This window comes from Aethalodelphis obliquidens, unplaced genomic scaffold, assembly GCF_003676395.1.
Source record: "Aethalodelphis obliquidens isolate GAN/ISIS:26980383/991018 unplaced genomic scaffold, ASM367639v1 scaffold77, whole genome shotgun sequence".
In the NCBI taxonomy this organism is placed as follows: domain Eukaryota; kingdom Metazoa; phylum Chordata; class Mammalia; order Artiodactyla; family Delphinidae; genus Aethalodelphis; species Aethalodelphis obliquidens.
This window is the reverse complement of record NW_020838021.1, coordinates 8,271,713-8,297,299: the sequence shown is the minus strand read 5'-3', so window position 1 is coordinate 8,297,299 and position 25,587 is coordinate 8,271,713. Positions and strand designations below refer to the sequence as shown.

The 25,587-nt window shown below is 43.2% G+C and overlaps 2 protein-coding genes across 5 annotated transcripts in view; one reads left to right on the top strand and one right to left on the bottom strand.

The window, feature by feature from the left end:
- Positions 1-1,120: 1,120 nt before the first annotated feature.
- ZBTB33 (zinc finger and BTB domain containing 33) lies at positions 1,121-9,665 on the top strand. 2 transcript variants are annotated; one of them, XM_027092299.1, is made up of 3 exons: positions 1,121-2,067; positions 4,218-4,238; positions 5,167-9,665. In XM_027092299.1, exon 3 carries the CDS (start codon positions 5,169-5,171, stop codon positions 7,185-7,187), a length of 2,019 nt encoding a protein of 672 aa, XP_026948100.1. In that variant the 5' UTR covers positions 1,121-2,067; positions 4,218-4,238; positions 5,167-5,168; the 3' UTR covers positions 7,188-9,665. The 2 variants fall into 2 exon arrangements, with proteins under 2 accessions (XP_026948100.1, XP_026948099.1); XM_027092298.1 differs by lacking the exon at positions 4,218-4,238 and having other exon boundaries at positions 1,122-2,067.
- A 551-nt stretch (positions 9,666-10,216) lies between these two features.
- The window catches only part of TMEM255A (transmembrane protein 255A), a 47,853-nt gene continuing 32,482 nt past the window's right edge, over positions 10,217-25,587 (bottom strand). For 2 of the 3 annotated variants that reach the window (XM_027092325.1, XM_027092326.1), the window contains 2 exons: positions 19,636-19,779; positions 10,217-13,030 (listed from right to left, as the gene is read on the bottom strand). In XM_027092325.1, the coding sequence (XP_026948126.1) occupies positions 12,872-13,030; positions 19,636-19,779 (303 nt within the window). In that variant the 3' untranslated portion in view covers positions 10,217-12,871. The remainder of the gene's footprint in view (positions 13,031-19,635; positions 19,780-25,587) is intronic. The other variant, XM_027092324.1, reaches the window with a different exon arrangement.

Here is a 25,587-nt window from a genome sequence, read left to right as displayed (position 1 = left end):
TTCAGGAAAGGGACAAAGGGAAGGCAATTCTGTTGGGGGCCTTGGTGTTGTTGGTGCTGGTGCAAAAGAAAATGTATTGCATCTTACAATTTACTGAGAGGTAACCAACACACATTTGATATCAAGAGTGGCAGCTACTGCCACTGTGATCTGTATTTCAAAGAAATGTCTCATTTTAGTTTTAGTCAACTAAGCTACTGAAAGATAAATAGATCCTAAACTTTCAAAATGTACTTTGTCTTATTTCCTAATTTTTTTTTTTTTTGCTACTAAATTTTGGGGGAGGATGACTCAGAAAAATGGTCATTAATCTGCTAACTAGTTTTGTTAAATGCTCAGTTACCAGGAAAATACTACCATCTGTCTTCGTTTCTTTTACAACAGCACACTCCTATTTTCCATGAAATGTTTTTATATTAAACAATAAAACTTTCATAATTTTAAGGCATAATCAAAAACTAATAATGCAGTAATTCCCACATAGATTGTTTTCCCACAATACCAAACCTTGGAGAAACGCCTAAGGAATTTCATTTGGATTTCTTATCTCCATGTGAAAATACAGCTGTATTACACTACTTTGATGTTATGCTATGTGGCTTTACTTTATTGAGGAGAATGTAGAATAGATGAGAGATCGATAGATGATGACATCTTTGTCTGATTTTATGTTGAAGAAAATTAGAGATAGTGAGTAGCCTGGTGGACATTCCAACTGAATGGTAAATAAGTGCCAATTCAAGTTTTTGGAAACTGATGCAATATTATCCTATACATATTTTTTAAAAGAAAATGAAGGTAGTGCATGGCTCTAGTTGTTGAAGAAAATGCTGCTATTTTGTTCTTTAGTTGAATATGATCAATAACCAGCCTAAAGGGAAATATTTTGCTCTCCAAACACCCATCCCATTGCTCCATTCATCGTGGTACTCAGTCGGAAGTGTATTACCAGAAGAGTTTTTAAAATTAGCACAACTCATTCATATATTCATTCACTAAACAATTATTGAACACCTACCATGTGTCAGACAGTAAAGCCCTCTGAGGAGGAAATGCTATGTAAATAAGAATAATAAATTAACAATGCAAGTGTTAATATTATTTATCTTTCAAGATGCAGCTCAAATTCAGTTTGCTACTCCTTTCTCTGTGTTCTGTACCTTACAAATATTTTGTCGATGTTTGAGTACCTATCTACTGAGCTCTTTGAAAAGGTAGAGACCTTGGTTTATTCATTTTTGTATTCCACAGAACCTAACATAAGATTTGGTACAGATCAAACAGGTGGTCAGTAAACGATAGTTGAAATGAAGGAATTAACATAGTGTTGCATCATTTAGTATTCAGTTAAGAAGATAGTACTTGTCCAAAAACTGAATTTATTTCTTCAAAGTATATATTATAATGCAGTTGTCATCGTGTTATCCTAGAACTTGGATTATCATAAATCATAATGAGTCGATACATTGTTTGATTATATTTATTCTGATTATATTTCAAGGTGGTTTATCATCTAACAGGCTATTAAATAGAGCAGTTTCAAACTTTCAAAAGAAATGAAACCCGTCTAGTCTCTCAGTTTTTACTCCCTAGAAGCTTACACGGAACGTAGACGAAAGCGACTACCTTCCCTCGCATCCCAACCGTTTGTGACCGCATTACCCCATCTTTCCTTTTTCCCACCCTTTCGCCCTCCGGAAGGGGCCGAGCTCTCCCGGTACTTCCCAGTCTTCCTCCGCCCCCTGCGGAAGGAGCCGAAGGCGGAGTGGGGCGCCGAAGCGGCGCGGCCTAACGCTCGGGCCCCTCCGGAAAGAGCCGAACCGCACTCGGAAGAGGAGGGCGCCTTTGCCTTTGGCGCCTCGCCCCCGCGCGGTGCCCTCTGTCGGCGGCTTGGGGCAGCTGTGGCAGTGGTGGCGGCGGGAGGCGGTAGCCGCGTCGACGTCGACCAAGACTGGAGCGACGTTTAAAGAAGGAGCCGAGTCGCCGCGGAGTCCGGCTTCTGGTTGTTGGAGGACTCCCACCCTTCCGCGCGGCCCGACGACGAGAAGCTGCAGCGCCGGGAAGCAGGTGAGGAGCCGGCCGCGACCCGGGAGGGGGCGAGGGATCGCGCCTGCTTCCTCCGTCCCTGGGCCGCGCCTGCCTTCGCTTTCTCCTCACTTGAACCAGGAAGCGGCGGAGACGGAGGCTCCGCTCCTCCGGCCCTTTCTTTGTGTGGGCCCGGGAGCGAAGGAGGGGACGAACCGGGAGGGCCGCGGCGCGGTCCCCTCCGCCGTCAGGGGCCGAGGGTCTGCCGGCGCCCGGGGTAGGCCCGGAGCGTGGGGAGCCCACCGCGGAGAACCGCTCGGCGTTTTCCTCGCCCCTCTGCCTGCCTTTTTTGCGCTTCTTTTCCCCTCCTAGCCCTTTGATTTAGAGCTTTTCGGCCTGGCCCATCCTCCCCTTCCGTCCCCTTCCCAGGGCATAACAATGCCGCCTGCTTGGCCTCATCCCCTCCCAACACCCCACCCTCCGGTTCGCCACCTTCTACTTTCCCCGGCTCGCCTCGCCTTACTACCCCCGCCCTGACTGTGCTGGCTGGACCTCCATCTGTATTTGCGAGAAGCTGCTTTTCCGCGTGAATGGGGGTTAAAAACCTCGGTTGCAGCCGGCCGGGTGCGAATGGGAAGAGGGGGTGGAAGGAGGAAGATGGGGTTCAGCTGCCGCAGGGAGCCGCGTGTCGGTTGTTTCAGTCTCGTGGGTGGTGTTTCTCTTTCCCACCTTCACCTGCCCTCGGTCAAGGATTTGTCTCACAGGAATGAGGAACGGCTTTTCCACAGTCGGGTCGCAAATCTTGGTTAGGGTGGGTTCAGACCGATTTGTGCTGTTCCTGGGTCCACCTTAACAGGGAAGAGGAGGTAACCTAAACAACAAAATGAAACCAAGTCCCGGTGTCACCTGGACACGTACATTTAAATCATTCCCCCATTGGGAACACCCATGTGCAAACGACAAAAATAGTGGGACCGTATTCAGAAAACCTATCTATCCACTGAAAAGGGACTTGTGTCGAAATCCCCATATTTCGGTAGCCCAGGTTGCTGGCTCGCTGTCCAAAGGTCACCCTTTCTGATGAATGCCTTTATGGTAACCTGGAATTCCTTGGTACCGTTAACAAGCAATGCCTTATAACATGATGTTTTAAATCCTTGATTTCTAGACTTTTCTCCTATTTTTCGTTTTTAAGCTATTATTTTGAAAAATTTAGAAGATATTTGAGACGCCCTGTCTTCCACGTGTATATAACTTAAGAACTGTGACAGTGGTACTACTTTGGTAACTCTAAAGAGAAAGAATATTAGCAATAAAAAGTGTTTCTTTACCAAAAGTACTTACCAACTAATTTTTCCCCCGCTTATCTATTTTATTTTATTTTATTATTTTTCAACATCTTTATTGGAGTATAATTGCTTTACAATGTTTAGTTTCTGCTGTACAGCAAAGTGAATCAGCTATACATATACATATATCACCATATCCCCTCCCTCTTGCGTCTCCCTCCCACCCTCCCTATCGCACCCCTCTAGGTGGTCACAAAGCACCGAGCTGATCTCCCTGTGCTATGCGGCTGCTTCGCACTAGCAATCTATTTTACATTTGGTAGTGTGTATATGTCCATGCCACTCTCTCACTTCATCCCAGCTTAACCTTCCCTCTCCCCGTGTCCTCAAGTCCATTCTCTACGTCTGCGTCTTTATTCCTGTCCTGCCCCTAGGTTCATCAGAACCATTTTTTTTTTAAGATTCCATATATATGTGTTAGCATACGGTATTTATTTTTCTCTTTCTGACTTACTTCACTCTGTATGACAGACTCTGGGTCCATCCACCTCATTACAAATAACTCAATTTGTTTCTTTTTATGGCTGAGTAATATTCCATTGTATATATGTGCCACATCTTCTTAATCCATTCATCTGTCGATGGACACTTAGGTTGCTTCCATGTCCTGGCTATTGTAAATAGAGCTGCAGTGAACATTGTGGTACATGACTCTTTTTGAATTATGGTTTTCTCAGGTCAACTAATTTTTAATTATATATACATGTATTTATTTATCTATTTATTTATTTAAATTCCGTGTCATTGTTATTGGATATATCTTCTGCAAAGTGCCAAAAATTGTTTTGGGGGTGGTACACAGCAATACTATTTATTGACAGTCCCCCTCCCCTTTTTTTCTAGAGTGATGTCTGCTCTGTTCCAGTAAGTTTATATCTTAATTTTCACTAGTTCATTTGGTGTGAAGAAAGTTCTCATATCAATGCTCATAATTCTTTACCAACAAAATTCAATGTTTTGTGTTTTCATGCAAATGAGCTTTAAGAAATGGTAAACTTTTCTTTTCCTTTGTTTTATTTTTTCACAACAGCATCTGTTGACTTCATTTGGCACTCTGTTTAACATTCCGCCTCTGGAGATTGTAAGGGTAGGCAGGTGAGGGGAAGTGGCAAGGGGAAGAAGAAAGAGGAGAGGGTAAGAAAGGTGTTTCATAGTTTATCCAGATGAGGCATCCCAATCAAAGTAAGAATAGAAAAATAATAGAGGTAATAATTGCCAGTGTTTATAAATTCTGATTTAGTCACTGGCTGCAGGGAATAGCTGTTGAATATGTTCTTAAAGATAAGTTAAAATTTAGGAAGACTACATATTTTGGACTCAGTGTTGCACACACCAAGCTTTTCTGACATTCAAAACATTCATTTACAGGTGAAATAACTTTTATGTGTTCATGATGAAGATTTTTCTTAAAGTTTTAAGACAGTTAAAAATTAACTCTTAACTCTTCTTGAGGAGAAAATCCAAAATTGGAACTAAGAAAATTAATTTTAGTCTTTAAAACTAGCCTAGTGGTGATGCATGAATCTAAGATTCAAAGGAAGAGATTAATGTTCAAATCTGTAGATCAATTTAAAACTGGCTTGTCTCTTCTCAGGGGAAAGTCATGAGATTTGACATGTGGTCCAAAAACCAGCCTGTAAGAATAATTTATATAAAAACCAAAAAGTTATATCAAACTTCGGGTAAAACTCCAGTAAACTAGTTAATGATGCTGTAGCTGAAATTCTGAATGATGAAGTGCTTTTGTCCTTCTTTCCTAATCTCCCATCCTCCCCCTCCCTTTCTCTTACAGGCATGGAGAGTAGAAAACTGATTTCTGCTACAGACATTCAATACTCTGGCAGTCTGCTGAACTCCTTGAATGAGCAACGCGGCCATGGACTCTTCTGTGATGTTACCGTTATTGTGGAAGACCGAAAATTCCGAGCCCACAGGAACATCCTTTCAGCTTCTAGTACTTACTTCCATCAGCTCTTCTCAGTTGCTGGGCAAGTTGTTGAACTGAGCTTTATAAGAGCAGAGATCTTTGCAGAAATTCTCAATTATATCTATAGTTCTAAAATTGTTCGTGTTAGATCAGATTTACTTGATGAGTTAATTAAATCAGGGCAGTTATTAGGAGTTAAATTTATAGCAGAGCTTGGTGTCCCATTGTCACAGGTTAAAAGCATCTCAGGTACAGCTCAGGATGGTAATGCAGAAACCTTACCTCCTGGTTCTAGTGACAAGAACCTTGAAATACAAAAATCAAAAGATGAAGCCCAAGAAAATGGGGCCACTATAATGCCAATTATAACAGAGTCTTTTTCCTTATCTGCTGAAGATTATGAGATGAAAAAGATCATTGTTACCGATTCAGATGATGACGACGATGACGTCATTTTCTGCTCTGAGATTCTGCCTGCAAAGGAGACTTTGCCAAGTACCAATACAGTGGCAGAGGTCCAGCCTAACCCAGGCTCTGTTGCTATTTCAGATGTTGCACCTTGTGCGAGCAATAGCTCTCCCCCTTTAACAAATATCACACCTACTCAGAAACTTCCTACTTCTGTGAATCAGGCAACTCTGAACCAAACACAAGGAAGTGAAAAATTATTGGTATCCTCGGCCCCAACACATCTGACTCCCAACATCATTTTATTAAATCAGACATCACTTACTACACCACCAAATGTCAGTTCTTCACTTCCAAATCATATGTCTCCTTCAATCAATGTACTTGTGCAGAATCAGCAGCCACCAAACAATGCTGTTTTAACAGGAAACAAGGCCAATGAAGAGGAGGAGGAGGAAATTATAGATGATGATGATGACACTATTAGCTCCAGTCCAGACTCGGCGGTCAGTAATACATCTTTGGTCCCACAGGCTGAGATCCCCCCAAATACCGCTTTTGATGGATCGTTGATACAGAAGATGCAGATTCCTACACTTCTGCAAGAGCCACTTTCTAATTCTTTAAAAATTTCAGATATAATTACTAGAAACACTAATGATCCAGGTTTAGGATCAAAACATCTAATGGAGGGTCAGAAGATTATTACTTTAGATACAGCTACTGAAATTGAAGGCTTGTCGACGGGTTGCAAGGTTTATGCAAATATTGGTGAAGATACTTATGATATAGTGATCCCTGTCAAAGATGACCCTGACGAAGGGGAGGCCAGACTTGAGAATGAGATACCAAAAACATCTAGCAGTGAGACGGCAAATAAACGTATGAAGGTAAAACATGATGATCACTATGAGTTAATAGTAGATGGAAGGGTCTATTATATCTGTATTGTATGCAAAAGGTCATATGTCTGTCTGACAAGCTTGCGGAGACATTTTAACATTCATTCTTGGGAGAAGAAGTATCCTTGCCGTTACTGTGAGAAGGTATTTCCTCTTGCAGAATATCGCACAAAGCATGAAATTCATCACACAGGGGAGAGAAGGTATCAGTGTTTGGCCTGTGGCAAGTCTTTCATCAACTATCAGTTTATGTCTTCACACATAAAGTCAGTTCATAGTCAAGATCCTTCTGGAGACTCAAAGCTTTATCGTTTACATCCATGCAGGTCTTTACAGATCAGACAATATGCATACCTTTCTGATAAGTCAGGCACCATGCCTGTCATGAAGGATGATGGTATTGGGTATAAGGTTGATGCTGGGAAAGAACCTCCAGTAGGGACCACATCTACTCCTCAGAACAAGCCAATGACCTGGGAAGATATTTTTATTCAGCAGGAAAATGATTCAATTTTTAAACAGAATGTAACAGATGGCAGTACTGAGTTTGAATTTATAATACCAGAATCTTATTGAACTCCTTTGAAATATCAGAAAGTTTTGGTTTGGATTAAGGGTCAGGGCTTTCAGAAGACCTGTAAAACAAAGGTGAAAACAAGTTGATTTGATCTGCCATGTCATCTGAAGGTAGTCTAGTTGGATTATTTGTTGATAAATTTTTAGAAGCAAATTATTCTGAAAGTTTGAATAGAGATTGAGAAGTTTTTCCCCCCCAAGTATCCATTTTTATAGTTAGCTTTCAGCACATTTAAAAGAGGCAAAAAGAAAAAAAAAGCTTGGAGAGATAGTTTCCTGAATAGAATTTGAAGCAGTCTGAATGTTCTTTGAAAATAACTGGAGTTATTAGCATACCCTAGTATATCTTGCAACTTTCCCCTTCCGTGTTAGCACTTTACTGATGATTCTCAATTTTCTTATTATTGAGACTATAAATGTGTCGTGTCTTATATATGGCATAAAAAGTAAACAAGAACTTCTAAAGTTGTCCTGGAAATTTTCAGAATAAATCTCTGCTTGGTTGTGTATTCTGCTAACCCAAATGGATAGCAACCTCCTGCCCCTCATGAAAATGGCCGTGCAGACAAATCTCTCATTTGAACAATGAAGTAGTTTTAGCTAATTAGAATTAAACCTTGCTTTTATTGCCATAGTCTGGAAAAGACCTGTGGCTGGACTACTGTATATATACCTTTGCAGTGTGGTTTCCATGGGCAAAAATACTAAAGGAAAACAAATCTCTGTAGTGCAGACAGGAAGAGGTGAAATGATCTGTCGCATTTGTTTTGAATTCTGCACTCTTATATGATAGCGACAGAGAATGGAAGTAAATGGAGATTTCCTTTTTGCTTGTTATGGTTAAAAATATTCCCATGACATTTTTCAAATTTTGAATCTGAAAGCCACCAAATTAATCTTTATGTATAAATCTTTATAAATGACAAATTTCACAAATGAGACGCCTGTATATTTTGGGCGGGAGGCTACTGGCATATATTTTTAAATGTTCATATTACTTAGAATCTCTAATAGGAAGTTTTTATTTGACATAGTTGAGTCAGTGATCTAGTATTTTCCTTTCAGCAAGACCTTTTAGGTTTTTACTCCTTCTAAAATAAGTTCCATTCCATCTGCAAATTGCTGCAGTATTATAGCATTCAGAAGCTATACGTGAAAGTTAAATAGGCTTGTTGATTCCCATTTATCTTGAGAACAATAAATACCACCTTTCTCCCTTTTTAAATGACACATATTTAAACACTTAGAAAATAAAGTAAAAACTTATTGAAGTGCTAGTACTAAAAGGGAAGCAGGTTGGAACAAATATATAGCCTAGCATTTATAACAGGATTGACTTGTCGAACTTCTGTAAATGAATTTTTGCAAAGGAAAAAAATTAATAGATATTGAAAAAGATTGTTGTGCATAGTTATTAGTCATTTGTAACCTTGCTTAAGTATTTCTTAATTCAACATAGATATTTTCTTTCTCCTTAACCACGTATTTTTGAAAATAGTCTATTTCTTGACTTTGAACTTAAAGCTTTAATCATAATTTCTCATGTATACGTCATTCTTACAGTAATCTAGACTTGAAGATAATGGTTTCAGTGTTTCTTAAGATGGTAGCTGAGGGTATCAGGCATCAGTATTTGCAGTAATATGAGAAGAAAGAAAAATAATATACTCCTTTGCTTTACCAAGGATTAGAATGATGTGCATCTTTCCGTTTTCTGTTCTGTGAGTTGAGACCTTAAGACCATTTTGTAAACTAATCCTTGGAAATTTTTAAATTACCTTACAACTTAAGAGTCTGATCTCTGGAATTGCAATATCTGTTTCCTTTCTTTGTAGGTACTGATAACATTACTCTTTGACTATAGGGTACACTCTGAAATCTTTTCAGTGGAAATTTGTTTGTTTCATTAATGCTGTTTTACCAGTTAGACATAATTCTTCTACAAGTGTGAATGATACTGATATCAGCAGAGCTTCCAGTCCTTTCAGACTAAACTGCTAGGTAAATTAGTTTGTCATAATAAAACTTGGTGGTTTCTACAAGGCCATTATGACAAACCAGGAGTTAATTCTATAATGGAAAACTATCCATTCTTAATTATCTGGATATAATTATTTGCTGCTGCTGTGCTCTATGTAAATTCTGAGGGTGAAATTTCAACTTGGCCTACTGAAGGTATCTTCTAGAGTTTTTTGGGAGGAGGAAAACTGGAAAAATCACTTTAAATTGTATTTTTGCCAGAAGACTTTTACTTGCATGTATGTCAGGGTCTTCTGTTTTTCTACAAGTCTCTATATACAAAGTTCAGAATTCATGCAGAATACTCCTTTGGGATTAAAACCATTCACCCCCAATATTTATGGGGTTGGAAATCTGTGGCAAGAGGCTGTTCAAAGCTTGTCATGGGGTGTTCCTATTTTATACTTAGTTTTCTGGCAATTGAACTTCCTTTTTTTCCTTTCAAGTTGGCTTCAGATTTGCTCCTATGCTAAATTACCTATAAATATTTCTGGATAGGAACTTTGAAATAGCAATTTGTTAAAAGATGACAAAATGAAAGTGCTCAAACAAAGCAAAGTTTTTTTTTTTTTTTTTTTTTTTTTGGCGGTACGCGGGCCTCTCACTGTTGTGGCCTCTCCCGTTGCGGAGCAACAGGCTCCGGACGCGCAGGCTCAGCGGCCATGGCTCACGGGCCCAGCTGCTCCGCGGCATGTGGGATCTTCCCGAACCGGGGCACGAACCCGTGTCCCCTGCATCGGCAGGCGGACTCTCAACCACTGCGCCACCAGGGAAGCCCCTAAGCAAAGATTTTTAAATGTTGTAGCAATCTTGCAAGATTCACTTTAGAATAAATCTTAAATGATTATCATTTTGGTGGTAATGATCCCACACACACAACCGCTATGAGGAATTGATGCTGGGTTTTTCCCATTGTACCAAAAAGATAAAACAAATGGTAAAAATGATGAAGGTATTTTGTATTGTCAAGGCGTGCATATTCTAAAGAATTAAATACTAATTCAGCAGCACTGGCTTTCTCATCTCTGTCAATCATATGAAACCTTGTTCATTTCCATCCAGTACTGTAATGTTCATACTTGTTCACTCTTCTCTGTCATGACTTTAAGTTCTACTTTTCATTAACCGTTACCTGATATTAGTTCGTAGAGCTTCTTATGGCAAAAATAAAATGTTTTAATTCTGATTTTTGAGTGCATTTTTTACAAGATGTTCTTTCAGAAATTACATAGCTTATGTTCTGTTGTTTTTCAGTTTTTGTAGCAGGAGACTGGAACTGTATTTCTGATGACGGCATGACAGAATTTCCCATTAGGTTTTATATGTTGGTTAATCACATGCCCATTGTATCTTGAACCATAATAGTCAAAAGTGAGTCAGCTGCTGTCAGTTGCTTTAGAGTGTTTGTGATACTTCTGTTGATTCCATGAAGACACATGTAAGTTGATAAGGAGGAGGATAGTTTTATTAATTTGAAACATCACAAAAGCAGTCTGGGTTTCCAACATGGCAGTGATACAGATTTTAAGCAACATCCAGTTATACAGGTTCTGGATTAATATTTTAATGTTTCATGCCCAGTTCAATACTTTAAAGCAGAATTAGGAATAAAGCAGTAAATATTACAAAATGCAGTCAAGGTACATTTTGGAAATACAAATTCCTTCATTACAGCAAATGTTTTTGCAAAAGAGTAAAGCAGCAAATATTAACTTTTCTAAGGTAACATGCACTTTTTATAGTTCAATGTGATTAAAAAAAGAAGCTGCTCAAATTAAGTGTTACAAAATCTATACTGTTTCAAGTTACTTTGTAAAGTAAGAAAAATACATAGAAATGAGTCATAGAATCTTGACACTTTAAGAAATGTGATAAATGTAGGATATACTATGTAATGGTGCCTTTAAAAAAATTAAATACCCATACACGTTCACTAAAGCAAAATGTAAAGTGTAAACAGCAGGAAATTTCATTGAGTATTACAAGTTGATATTTGTATAGTAAGTCAATTGGTTATTAGTCCCTTTTTGAAATCCAATAGAATTTTAATATGCTCAGAACTGTAGAAAATAATAGTAACTTTATATAACGCAAAAGGATTATAGTTGTTCAGATTTGAAATCCAGATGAGACATCAGTCGTGATGCCGAAAGTTAAACTGAATGTTTTGCAAACATTTACTGTGAACAATGAGCACACTGGTTGTACCTTGGTAACTCTTGATGGCTGGGTGTCTACAAGGTAGATGGGAGCACCAGCATTTGCCTGCTACCTCTAATCCATGAAGTTGGGAGGTAGCGAAATTGGCTGGAAATTTTTCCTGTATGTGTTCTGTGTTTGCAGAACTGTCTAATTAGGTACCCTCCTGTAGCCCTGTATTTTTATGTTGTACAAGTATAGGATTATCAATCTTCCTTTAAATCAATCGATTCTCAGGTTAACATAAGATCACAATGAAAGTGTTCATTCTGAAATGAAGGCATGGTGCCGAAGTGTTAAATTCATCAGATTGAGGTTTTTAAAGCTATGTATAATTAAAAGAACTGTACAAATACCTACCACAATGTGCCAGATGGATTTTAAATCTACGATAACACTTAAGAATTTGTCAAGTTGGCTACATTTGAGGTATTGCAGACAAAGCGGCATTGTAACACTTTCATAACCTTGAACACTGTCATGATTGGTCTCAACAGAAAAAAGGACCAATAAGAGCAGTGGCATTAAAATACAGATGATTCTTTTGGGGTGGGGTGCAGGATACGTGCGGTTTGCTGGGATTGAAGCACAATATTTGAAGATAAACAGTCACAAAGATTAGTAACAATCATAACACGACCCAAGAACCTAATCTAGCATTTCTGAACTCAATTTTAACCGTAAGATTTGTATCTCCTGCAGCAAATGCAACATGTAGTAGAACCGCTGTCTCCTAAGTTACCCGATGTATAACAGATCCACTTAAAACATCTCACATGTTCTGTGTATTTCAGTGCTTCTTGAACAATCAATCCTGTTCCCCACTACTCAAAGGACTATTGCACTTTTCCCTTTGGGAGGTACCAATCACAAAAGCTGAGCTGAATGATCACAATAGCCATTTTTACAATACAGAGAAGAAAGGAGTAAGAGACATGGGCAGCTTTTTTCAGCATCCAGACACAAGCAAACAAAATCTTAGAACTCTCTGCATTGGAACTACCGTGTAGCCCCATCATCTGGGAAATTTTCCTTAGGGACTGACTTTAGTGGTAGGGAAAGACAGGGCCTATAAGCCAGGCGCTTCAACCAAGGTGCTAGGGTGGCGATCTGCCAACGGCCGGAGGACAACACTCCATTTACACAAAGTGAAGCAGATGGCAACCACACTTCTGCTGCACACAGAGGCGGGGCCATAGGGTAATGCAGGTCCAAACAAGACAAGCTGCTTGCTGGGATGGCTCTCCAGCCTTGCGCTGCCCTTCTTGGAAGTGCTGGGCTCAGTCTAGCCACCCCTGCTCTGCACTGATAACAAATAAGCTTCTTCCCTATCTTTCCTTAGCCTGGCAGGCCATTGCAAAACTTTATGCATAAGAATCACACTTTAAAGTTTGTACCCTACACACTTCCACTAAAGCAGAAATATAAAAGCCACAATAATCTCAATAGCCAGCAGACATTCCTCTTTAGGGGCTGTAAGGGGGTGGCTTTTCAAAAGGCGGATAGTAGGGTGGAGAGTATCGGGGTGGAGCACTCGAGGACCACATGTAGCTGGGCGAAGGAGAGGCAGACTGGGGCTCATCAGAAAGTCCAGAGGGTGGGGAGGATGGAAAGACACTGGAATGCTGTGTAATCAAAATAGAACAACATCAGTTTAGGCAGTGAGGTTGCATTTCTCCAATGTCAGTCATTATTTTAAAATGAATACGGACCCAGTGTGTTTCTGTTTGGAACAACCAAGAGTTCCTAAACCTCGCAGGGTTAATGAGGGGCATGAAACTGAGCTGGTCCCACCTTCTCTCAGTCACTCAGGCTGCAGAGCTCACGCAGAGAGGCCTTGGAATCCTCCCCCACCCCTCCCTTTGGACCCCTCATTCAGTCAGTTACCGAACCCTGTTGCTCCTACTTCTGTGTCGTCTCTGGAATCCATCACTCCCTTTACCACGTTTATAACTCAAGCCTCCAACAACTACCCCCTGAGCCATGGCAACAGCATCCCAACTAGTCTTCAAAAAGGTAGTTTGGGCCTTAAGAATATTTGAGGTTAAGCCATTAATACCTGGGAAAGTCTTTGCTACAAAAATATATCATCACAGAGCCCATCTCACAGACCAAAACAAAACAAAACCAAAAAACTAAAGTCAGAGAGGTTAAATGGCTTTCTTGGATCTGGGGTCTTCTAACTTGAAGTCCAACAATTTCTATTTCATCTTAACTGTGGCCCACCACCCCAAAGTGCAGGGTATGTCGGAGGGCAAAGAGGAACAAAGGCGTGGAGGTAAGAATCACAAAGGTAAGAGTGAGGAGCGATCTACCAGGTTGCAAGGACACTGAGGACTCTTACTTTGTGCTGTCTAACTTTTGTAGTCTTTGGGAAGGGAGCGAGATATGGGTTAAAAAAAAATACCCAGTGAACTGGAGTGTTAGGAGTCATCTGCCACTTCTCTTTCCCTGGCCCATGTATATACCCTTGACCCTAATGATTTTCCTGCTCAAGGAGAGTTGGCCTGTTTTGTTCACTGCTCTCTCCCCCAGAACTCAGAACAGTGCTTGGCAAGTAGGAGGTACTCTAACTTCAGGAGCATAGAAGATGAACTTGGTATGATTTTTTTTTAAATAAAATCTATTTTCAAAGACTACGGTCACATCTTGTGGGTACTGTTGCCTTGCTCCAGTGGTGGAGCATGGCTGAGGCCTGAAGGCTGGAGGGGTCTATAGGGATGGCAAGAGGCAGGAGGCCAGTTTTAGGCTCTCAGGAAGAGGAAACGTAAGCCAACGAACGGGGCTGCAGAACTGCAATTTTCTGCTGTGCCTTAGCTCTAGGAGGAACTGCTATATTAAAAAAAAAAAAGACCCACTTAAATCAAAAAATTTCTCAAGAGTTCAAGTGCTGTCTGGGGAGGTCAATGCCTTTTCTTTGTTCAGCTGGCCGGAGTCTAAGTAGATCACGTCATTTTCAGGCCTAGAGCAATCTAGAGTCAGCCTTGCCATGAGGTATCTGGAGCCCGAGACCAGCTGGCTGATTCTCCTTAGCACCAGTCCTGGCCTCTGCACTCCTTAGAAAGCGTTGTCCTGCTTTCTAGGTCTTGCTTGAGACACTGAAATCTCCATCTCCCACCACATAATGTCAGGACTGAGAAGAGGCCGTAGCGGCCAACATCCCCTCCTTCCCCATCACATCCATCCTTTCGATCTGAGAGAAGGAATGACAGGGTCATAGAAAGCCTTTAAAGACAAAAGAACTTGAGGCAGTGGACTCGAGACAAGCCAGATTCCTTCCAAAAATCTCAAAATTTCTCCTCCCTCCAGGAGGAGATATGCTTTCTAAGACACTGGAATCGTGATTTCCTAGTTTTCCACTCCGCCCTGCACAACTCTCTCCTCTCTCTCCCTCCTCTTCTGTTGCTTTCCTCAACTAAGAACGCTGTCCTCTTAAACCAGAGAGGAGAGCAAAAACCCACCAGGGACAAGATCTCTGTGGCCGGGGATGTGCCACTCTGCCCTTCTAAATCCCGTTCCAGGATAGTGAGAGCCAGGAGGCCAGTTCTCTGTGGCCCAGCCACAGAAGGGAGGGGCAAGTTTCTGAAGGTGGAGCTAAAGGCCGTTCCGTCCTGAGAGGCAGTAAAAGGCTGCCGTGGGTAGCAGCTGCCATGGGTGGCAGTTGTACACTTTGATAATAAGAGGGGGTGGTACAACGGCCTTGGGTTTTCACTTCTCAGTTTCATGTTTGGGAAAGTATTAAGGGGGAAGGGGGTGGGATGCTTCTCACTTCCCTTTGAGGATGCTGGGAGTCTTAGGGATAAACTCAAAGGGCTCCTGGCAGAGCTAGGGAGCTAACTGGCTGCAGTCCACACACACCCTTGGGATTTGTTGCGGGCGGGGTGGGGGGGGTCGCCCACCGTACCAGTGCATAGTTTCCTAGCAACAGGCAGGCACCTTGGGAAAGATCTGGCTTTGTTGCAGCTGGAGAGCTGGCCCGGCGCATTTTGGTTCCTGCCTAAGAGTCGACTTGACTAGGGACAGGCAGCTCAGAAGAACAGAGCTTTGAATCCTTTCGCACCACAAAGCATGAAAAGCATGAAAAGCATCTAAATAGCCTACTGCTGGGCCTGGTCAGCTAGAGCTTCCCGAGCTGCTGCTTAGAGGCTGGGGTGGCCTAGGGCGGTGGAGCTACAGAGGAGGGAGCGGGCTCTCTCTCCCGCCTTAGCCTGCCCCTCCCTGCCCCATGCAGACCCACAGTCCGCAAGACCCTTGTGCGTTTCTGTCACGTGTGCTTCTCTCTTCGGAAGCACTGGGAGGCAGTGACTCCAAAAAGAGCCCCGGAACTGGCCGGGTGATAAAGGGTACCAGCAAAAGATGCTGTGTCCCAAGGGTGAAATCCAGGGTCTCTTGGTTCTTTGCATTCCCCCTCTGCTTCTGACCCAGAAAGCAAAGCCAGGGGAGACGGAGAGAAGAGTAGAGAAAAGGAAGAGGAAGAAAAAGGGAGGGATCAGAAACAAGAGAAAGGAGGAGAGGCAAGGAGAACCTCAGCAGGAGAGGGGAAATAAAAAGTTGAGTGGCGGCAGCAGCGGCGGCCTCCTAAGGCTCTCAGCAACCTACGCCATCTACCGCCTCCCCCCGGACTAGCGCGACTCTCTCATTCAAGGGGCCCGATTTATAATGGGTCCTGTTCAGTGGCTACGACGAAACCTAGAGTACCTTCATGTGATTTAATAAAGAGCATAAACAGAGGTGCTCGCATTTTGCAGAGGCTTTTGTTTTAAGCTAAACTTGGCGATTCACCAAATGGCTAGAGTGAAATAGCGGGTCTGGCCCAGTAGGCCAGACTGGGGAGTATGGCTGGAAGCCTTAAGGGATTTACCCCAAAGCTACACTGGGTTGAATTTCCCAGAAGTAGAAATGGACGCTTTATACCCTACAGGATATGGACTGCTTGGCCATGGGGAAATGAGTGCAAGGGGCAAGAGAAGTGAGCGCTGGGGAGGTGAGCAAGGAGGCACCAGCAGTCTTGACTTCTAAGCTTGGACGCCTTGGAGTCCAACATTTGCAAGAGTCACAACATCCTCAGGGCCGCTGACCAGACCCACGTCCTCGCTCCCGTCTGACCACAAGAAACGTTTCCCAAGCTTCCTGACTGGACAGCTACCCAATAAGAGCATGACTTTGAGGGGTGAAAACAAAACCCTATAAATCTCCTCTTCCTTCTATCAGCCTTGGGATAAAAAGGAAAGAGAAGTCTTCAAAGGCAAAGTGACATAAATAGTCCTATTTGGAAATGACCAGAATGGGGAAGTCATTCAGGAGAAAGTCTAGAAAGGTCAGTTTTCCTGCTATGATTTGGGCCCTTTTACAATCTGAGATGAGACTAAGGGAGCTCTGGCTTTTTATTTTTTGGGTAGGTCTGTGCTTCTGGTGGTTTTATTGTCAGAGATGGTGTGCGTTTTGCTGACTACTTTCTATTTATCTGGGAACATAACAGATGTTCCTTCATCCTCTTGGCTTTCTTGGGGAAAGACTGGTATTTCCTCCTATGAAACAATAAGGGAATGGAACTTGGTGAACAAAAGAAAGCTCCACTCAAATACTAAAGTGAAATACTTTGTAAGTTCTAGAAGGAAACAAATCACTTAAAAACATACACCTTAAAACCCATAAATTTATAAAATCTCCAAAAACGAAATACAAAAGACAGCTTGAACCTACAGAAAGAACCAGGAGAGGTATAAGAAGTGTCCCAGAAGTCCTTGGAGTGGGGAGCAATTTAATAGCATAATAAGAGAAAGTAAAGGGAATTCCCTGGCGGTCCAGTGGTTAGGACTCCGCGCTTTCACTGCCAAGGGTACAGGTTCAATCCCTGGTCAGGGAACTAAGATTCCACAAGCCGCATGGCACAGCCAAATGGAAAAAAGAGAGAGAGAGTAAAGAGACCCTTTCTGAGTCATGATTAGGAAGCCCATAATTTAAACCAGTAGAATGCGTAAATATCCTAAAATTAACTGGGGAAAAGATCAGTGCTATACTCAGACTTATAGCTTCTCCAAAGAATCCCTCAAGCCAGTCTCTGGCATCAGACAGACCTGGATACATATTCTTGTCCTCCACTTACCATCTCTGTGACTGTGGAGAGGTTACTTACTTCCTCCATGACTCAGTCATCTCAACTTAAAAATGGCAATGACAAGAGTTATTTCCCTCAAACGACAAAAATGAGATGATATCTGTAAAGCACTTAGCACAGTGCTTGGTACATAGTAGGTGCTCATTGAATAGGAGCTGTCATTAAAAAGCAGAGGCTTCCACAAATCCCTGAAGTGCCTGCTTTGAGCCCACGGTGTAGGGTTGGGTTAGGTGGCTAGATTTGGATCCCTTCTCTGAGTTAGGTACCCTGTGTCTGGGTTTCCATAGCACTCTGGGTAATAGTCTACTTACTGTTTTGTCCCCACTGCTGTCCCCTAACCAGTCCCCTTCAGGTCCCTAGACTGGTCTCTTAATGCAGGGCCTATGTCTCATTCAATCTCTACATCCATAGCTCCTGGCACAGTTCCTGGCACATGGGAACACAGAGTCAACATTGACTGAACTGAAACCAACGGCCTGGGCCACCACTAGCATTGGTAATCTTGTTTTCATGCCTGGGGTAGTGTTTGAATGAGGAATGATGGACAGAGAGATGGCTCCATCCCCTAAACAGGGGCTTCCTGTCTCAGAGCTTGCAGCAGCCATCACCAAGGAGGTTATTGTTACTACTTCAGGGGTTCGTTATAAAGTGAAAAGTCCTAAAATCAATATAGTCAATATAATTTACTTCGATATAAAAAAATGGAAGCAGCCTCTTGGGAGCCATGCATGGCCCCTCTGTCCCAGGATGAGTTTTTATTATGGGTGTCCCCAAAGAATGGTGACCCTCCTGTGCTAGGTTCAACATCCCTGCATTCTTTTAAAGGATTCCTTTGCCTCTGTCACTACTGCAATTACCTATGCCCTTTTAGAACTTATTTGTGTTTTCCGGTCTATATTGCCTATTTGGGGAACAAGTTCCCTGAGTTGTCTACCTGTGAATACAGTAGGCTTTAAAACAAGTTCTAACATCTTTTCCCAAGCTTTAATGGATGCCTCCTTGTGCTGGTGCTATATTTTATGACAGCAAACAAATCCATCTTCACACTATAGATACGTATTCCTATTGCCATATAGAGTCCCAGACCTCCCTGTACAGTATGTAAACCAAACCAAAGTACACTTTATTCAACTAAATAGGGGGTTTTTCAGTTTCAATTATTTTGTTAATCTGAAGTGGAAATTAGGTTGCCCAAGGGCTCTGTTTTTCTCAACTGGCTGGTTAATTGGGACCACCCCCAAACAGTCATGCTTTTATGTCCCCTTGGAGCATTCAGGGCTCTTGGTCAATAGAAGTAAATTCATTATGAGCTTCCCTCCTTTCAAAGGCATTTCCTTGGTCCCCAAATTTTGAATTAACCAGATTTGAGTGTAATCCCATCCTTCTGTGGTCCAGGGTTTAGGGTCACTGTAAATGCCTAAAAGACTGTTTCGTTTGTTTTCCTGAAGTGTCTAGTTCAGTGCTCTGCATACAATGAATTCCTTTTAATTAAGTGCCTTTTGGGTTCTGTTCTTCTGTGCTTAGTCTTAGCTCAAAAGGAAAACGGTAAAGGGCAAATTTGGTAACACTTATTTCTGACCCACGTGATAACAAGGCAAAAGAAGGGGAGGAGGGTGTTATAAAAAATATTTTCTCTGTAGAGTCCCAGTTAGGAAGTCTGGAGAAAAAGAAGGGACTTCTTCCTCATTACAGATTTGATTCAAACCCGTGTGTGGCTCAGAATGCCCTTGTGCTAAGGAGGCAGGCCTCTCCCAGTGGCAGAGAAATGGAAAAGGCCACTGTTGGACAGGGGTCCGTGGTGACATACTCATGAGTACCTCAGTGTAGGTCAAGGCAACTTGGGACACCTGGATCCTATCTCCTCTCCCCTTTTCTTCCCTCATTCTGTTTCTTCTCCTCTTGTGTCTTTCCCACGCTCCCCATCTCTCCCATCATTGCCTGCCTATGCAGTCCTTAAGCTAGTCACTGGTACCCACAGGCTGCTAAAGGCCCTCAGGGATAGAGAGCCTGGCTACGTCATATATATTAGGAAGGGTCCATAATTAGGGAGAGAACGAGACAGCATGAGTGAGAGCAAGGGCAATGGAGAGTTCTTTTTCTCTCAAAACATACCTGAAAGTCATAAGCAGAATAAGGTGGCAGATGAGGAGGGCTATGGTAGTAGGTATTATAGGATGCCACTTGAGGACGAGCGTAGTAAGAAACAGTCGGATGGGCATTTTCAACAGAACAGTTCAGTGCTGGGAGAGCTGGGTTCTGCAGAAAAACATAAATTAGAAACAACATAAACGTTCATCACTAGGAGAATGGTTAAATAAACCATGGTACATTCGTACTACAGAATACTATGGAGCTACTGATAAACAATGATGTGCACCTATATTTAGTGACAGGGAAGTTGTCCAGGATATATTGTTAAATTAAAACAACAAAAACAAGCCACTGGCAAAACTAGGGAGACAATAAAAAGATTAGTGGTTGCCAGGGGTTGGGGTTGGGGAGAGGAATGAATAGGCAGAGCCCAGAGTATTTTTAGGACAGTGAAAATACTGTTCGCCACCACAATGATGGATACATGTCATTATACATTTGTCCAAACCCATAGAATTACAACAGCAAGAGTGAACCCTGGGGCTTCCCTGGTGGCGCAGTGGTTAAGAATCCGCCTGTCAATGCAGGGGACACAGGTTCGAGCCCTGGTCCGGGAAGATGCCACATGCCACGGAGCAACTAAGCCCGTGCGCCACAACTACTGAGCCTGCGCTCTAGAGCCCGCGAGCCACAACTACTGAAGCCCACGCGCCTAGAGCCCGTGTTCCACAACAAGAGAAGCCACCGCAATGAGAAGCCCACGCACCGCAATGAAGAGTAGCCCCCACTCGCCGCAACTAGAGAAAGCCTGTGTGCAGCAACGAAGACCCAGGGCAGCCATAAATAAATAAATAAATAAATTTATTTTTTTAAAAAAGAGTGAACCCTAAGGTAAACTATGAACTTTGGGCGATTCTGATGTGGCGATATAGCTTCATCCTTGGTAACAAATGCACCCCTCTGGTGGGGGCTGTGGGTAATGGGGGAGGCCATGCATGTGTGGGGAAGGGGTACATGGGAAATCTCTCTATCTTCCTCTCAATTTTGCTGTGAACCTAAAACTGCTCTAAAAAATAAAATCTATTAAAAAAGGCACCATGTTACATTAATGTAGCATAATCCCAGTTTATGTAAAAAATAAAGACTCAATTATACACATATGTGTGTTTGTCAATGAAATTAATCTGGAAAGATTCACAACAGACTGTTAACTATGGTTATCTCTGGGGAGGGCAGCAGTACTAGTAAGTAAATGGGGACTCTTCACTTTCAATTATATAGCCAAGGTTTTCACAATTAATATGTATTACTTGTGTCATTCCCCCACAACTTATTATTTTGAAAAATTCAAACCTATAGAAAAGTTGAAATCATTTGTATGATTTTCAAAAACAAAAAAGAAAAAGAAGAAATTGAGACCCCAAATACAAAATGCCAAACGGACAAGGCTATTGCTATTCCTGTGACAGAAATGTGATCGATCACAAAGGGTTTATAAAAGTTGTAAGGATTCTTGCAGATTCCACCCCCACTTTTTGGGAAAACAAAGCAATGCAGAAAGAATTTAATACCATTTTTATAACATGGTGACATGTGTAGCCCTTCAAGGGTTAAAGCTAATCTTATCCAGGATGGGGCTGCAGATTTCAACAAGGCCAAAACACTGCTCAAGGAAGCCACCACCGCTCATTAGTTCCCAAGCAGGACTGTGCGCTGTACCTTATGAGTGCCACGTGGGTCAAGGTGTGGGTAAATGTTCTTTCCATCATCCATGTCATTGACACCCCCTCCATTCATGTGGATAATCGACAGCTGTCTGTAAAATCAACATGTCTTGTTTCTGGTATGTATCGACTTTGCACTAACGGAGAGCAGAAGCTTCCTCTCAAGTGATGAAAATGTGTGGGCAGGCTTTGGCAATGTCACAGGCAACCATGGTGGGATGTTGGCAGAGGAAACTCCCTTATAGCAAGTTTCAACACAGTCTGTTGCTCTCTTCCTTGGAGTGGGTTACTGTTTACATCTCTAGGAGGTTTGAAGAGTTACAAGCCTCAGTCATTATGATGCTGCTCACAGACAACCAGAGAAATGTTTCTCAGCCTCTCTCTTGTGTGGGAGAGAACTTAGATCTTGACCATTCCAAGGGCTGGCTCGCGTTACAGAAGAGTGCTCAGAAATGCCCTTACCTCTCCACAAGGATTCCAAAAAGAAATGTCATCCCTGAGGAAGTCCGAGAAACCATGTTCCGTTGGCCTTGTGTCAGTTAAAAACACACCCTCCAGCTCTTGCAAAACGAAACCAGTTCTTCTATGCAAATAAACTAAGCCTAACCATAGAGAAGCAATCATGCAATGTAAACTCTATCTAGAAAAGGTTTTGAGCGTGCAGCGAGGCTGGGGGTCCAGGATAATCTTTGAAAGGAAGTTGACTATTATAGAGAAAGAAACACAGGCGGAAGATTAAATAAGCACAAGAAAGCCACAGAAGAGAAGTGTAGAGGACGTAGAGAAAATGGACGGGCACCAAGAGAGGTTGAGGGAATGAAGGGGGGTGAAGTCAGGAGTCAGGCAGGGGAGAAGCAAAAGGGATGGCCCCAAATAATGGTCTGGTTATGGTTGTTGTTCTTTTTAATATTTACTTATTTTGGCTGCTCCTGGTCTTAGTTGCGGCATGCAGGATCCTTTGTCGCGGCATACGGGATCTTTACTTGCGGCAAGTGGGCTTCTTAGTTGCAGCATGCATGTGGGATCTAGTTCCCTGACCAGGGATCGAACCCGGGCCCCCTGTATTGGGAGCATGGAGTCTTACCCACTAGACCACCAGGGAAGTCCCATGGTCTGGTTATGTTTTAAATCAGTAATTCTGATTTTCCAATAAAGCTGGGCTCCATCTCTACTTGTGTGTGCATATAGGAGTGTATTTCTGTACCAATAATTCTGGGGCTTAAGTTATGAGAGCCCCTTTTTTGACCAGTAGCATTCTGAGCTCCAGTGAAACAAACAGTTACTAGGTAGCACAGGAAATGGTCAAAGCCGTCTCTCCTGGACAACACTGAGTCTCTTCTGAGACAACAATTGCGGACTTTTGGAGAGAAGGCCGCTTTGACTTCTCCTCACTTTACTCTAAACCAGAGACATCAAGTAGGAGAAAGTGGCAAGATATCATCACCTTTTAAAGATTCACCTCAAATTCTTATATCTGTGGGCAGCAAGCACTTTGGTCATCAAACATTTGTTCAAGACCCTTTTCACCAAGCCCCTCTGGTCAGGGAAAGAAGACGTCTTTTTTCCTTTCAGGTTCCCACAACTCTGGAAACGATGCTCTGAGCTGATCTCTTTGAAGGCTGCCAGCTCACAGCTTCGGGCTCCCGGCCTCCCTCCTCAGGAATGCCCTTCATCAGCCAGCACCCTTGGGCCTCCCTGCAGCCCCCAAGGCATTCTACTCAAGGCGGAGGCAAGCCAAGAGTCACCAAGCACATTTGGACCCAGGCCGAGGATTTTATGTAGGCCTACCTGCTTGATGTTCCAGGATTTTCCACACCATGCCTCATTTTAATAAAGTGATCGAAACAATGGTTCCTCCTTGGTGCTCCCATCTTATAACTCCCGCTTGTTCTCTCCCGTCATGAATCAAATCTCCTGCCCCTGCTCTTTGCCTTATCTTTCGTTTTCCCCACTGGCCCTTGATTGGGTTCCCAGGCCTGGCATTTGATGACGCTCAGGTCTTCCCTCGCTCTCCTCCTTTCCTCCCGGAGAAGCTCCCAACAGGTGGAAACAACTTGCTTTTAATTTTTTTAATGAAAGCAACTAAACAAAGGAGGTAATATCTGTTAAAACACTTGTAAAACCAGAAAGGGTTCCACTCCCAGCTCTGCTATTTAGCCCTGGGCAGGTAACTTGACCTCTGTTGGCCTGTTTCCTCATCTGTTAATGGGGGGAGTAATATTTACTTCAGGAGGTACTAGTGGTGGTGAGAAGCAGAGAAAGAGGAGAGTAAAGGGGCCATTACTGGCACCTCTCAGGACAGCCTGTCAACAAACCCCTATTCCCCTAGAGATCAAGGTCACAGTGAAATTAACAGTGCAGACTGTACACCTGAAACTAATACGCTATTGTAAGTCAACTATACTTCAACAATTAAAAAGAGTTCAGAAATAAACCTAAACATCAATGGTCACCTGAGTTTTGACAAGAGTCCTTGCAGGAGCCCCACAGAGCCTACCAAGTGGCCGCCAGCCACTCCATTTGTACATCAGGGCACTTGGCTGTCCATGTCCGAGAGCTCGAGGGATAATTGAGAGAAGCCTTAACACTCACCCTGATGTCCCATCTCAACTCGCCAGCCCCAACCAGAAGCTTCGTTTCCAGCCAGAGCGGCTCAGATTCTACACAAGGCCTCTGCTTTCACCTGCCCCCTGGGGAAAGTCTCCAAGAACAAAGGGCATTCTTTTCTCCAAAGAAGCTCCAACCCAGAAACAGCTTTTCTGAAGCTTTCTCACCCCAATGCTCCATCAGGCCCGAACTTACAGGACAGCCTTCTCCCTCCAAGGGGCCCCCCTACCTTGAGGCTTCCCCCGAGCTTGGGCTTTCCCGAGTGGGAGGAGGGGCCCGGGAATGAGAAATGCGCATATGAGAGAGGGAGGGGAAAAAAGAGAAGGACAGTCGGGCTGGGCAGGAGCAGGGTCACCAGCGGGAACACTCAATACTTCCAGTTAGCCCGGTTCTACTGGGGACTTGGTGCCCAAAACTGCAGTTTTTTCTCTTCCCTGGTCCTACCGCACCTTTCACTTTCCATTACTCATCCTTTTGACAGTCCAGGGCCAAACTACAAACTGTCTTTCAGCTTCCTGTTCCTCAGTGACCCCCCAAATGGGACAGAAACAGCCAAAGGCCTAGGGGTTATCTGCCTCATTTCTGGGGTCAAAGGAAAACGCTTTTTAGGCACAAAATGATTCCCTAGACGTGGGTGGGACATTTCTTTAAAGCAGCCATACTCAACCATGGCCACAGTTGGAGTCACCTGGGGGGCTTTTAAAAAGTATTGATGCCTGGGCTTCAATTTAGACCAATCAAATTGGCATCTCTGGAGGAGCAGTCCGGGCAGTCTGAATTTTTAGAGCACCTCAGGTGATTCCATTCTAATCTGAAGCCAGGTTGAGAACCATAGCTCTAAAGCTATTATCTCCATTATTAGAGATCAAGGTTTATTAAATAAGCAAATAAATGCTTTGAAATGCTTTAAAAGCAAAAGAAGGAAGGACCCCACTATTATGGAGCACCTACTGGGCGCTGAGTCCTGGGGTGCCTTTTCAGACATACACACAAACATGGAATAGAGTTGAAAGGGAGCACGGGGGACGCAGGGAGACTGAGAGTGAGGTTAAGGTTGAGGACAAGACCTGACCAGCAGTTTAGCCTAGGGCTGGGCCTTCACATGCAGAAAGAGTCCGGAGGCTCTTTCTGGAGAAACTCCAGGAGGAAATTCCTGGGGAGGGGGAGACGAGCAGTACTCTTACCTGTAGCTAAAAACGTCTTTGCTTCCAGCTCTCCCAAAGTCTGTTAATGGAAATACCACCCAAAAAGGTTTCTACTAAAAGTGTGTGTGTGTGTGTGTGTGGAGGGAGTGGGGGGCGGTAATTAAAGGCTATGTTTACATAACTAGCATGAGCCCCACCCGCCCCCAGAATGTGCCTCAAAAACACAGGCAGGGCTTCCCTGGTGGTGCAGTGGTTGAGAGTCCGCCTGCCCATGCAGGCAACACAGGTTCGTGCCCCGGTCCGGGAGGATCCCACATGCCGCGGAGCGGCTGGGCCCGTGAGCCATGGCCGCTGAGCCTGCGCGTCCGGAGCCTGTGCTCCACAACGGGAGAGGCCACAACAGTGAGAGGCCCACGTACCGCAAAAAAAAAACAAAAACAAAACACAAAAAACACAGGCGGGCTTCCCTGGTGGCGCAGTGGTTGAGAGTCCGCCTG

Bases quoted from the DNA above. Each gene is read 5' to 3' on its own strand.
- ZBTB33 (XM_027092299.1), top strand. From the start codon at position 5,169: ATGGAGAGTAGAAAACTGATTTCTGCTACAGACATTCAATACTCTGGC.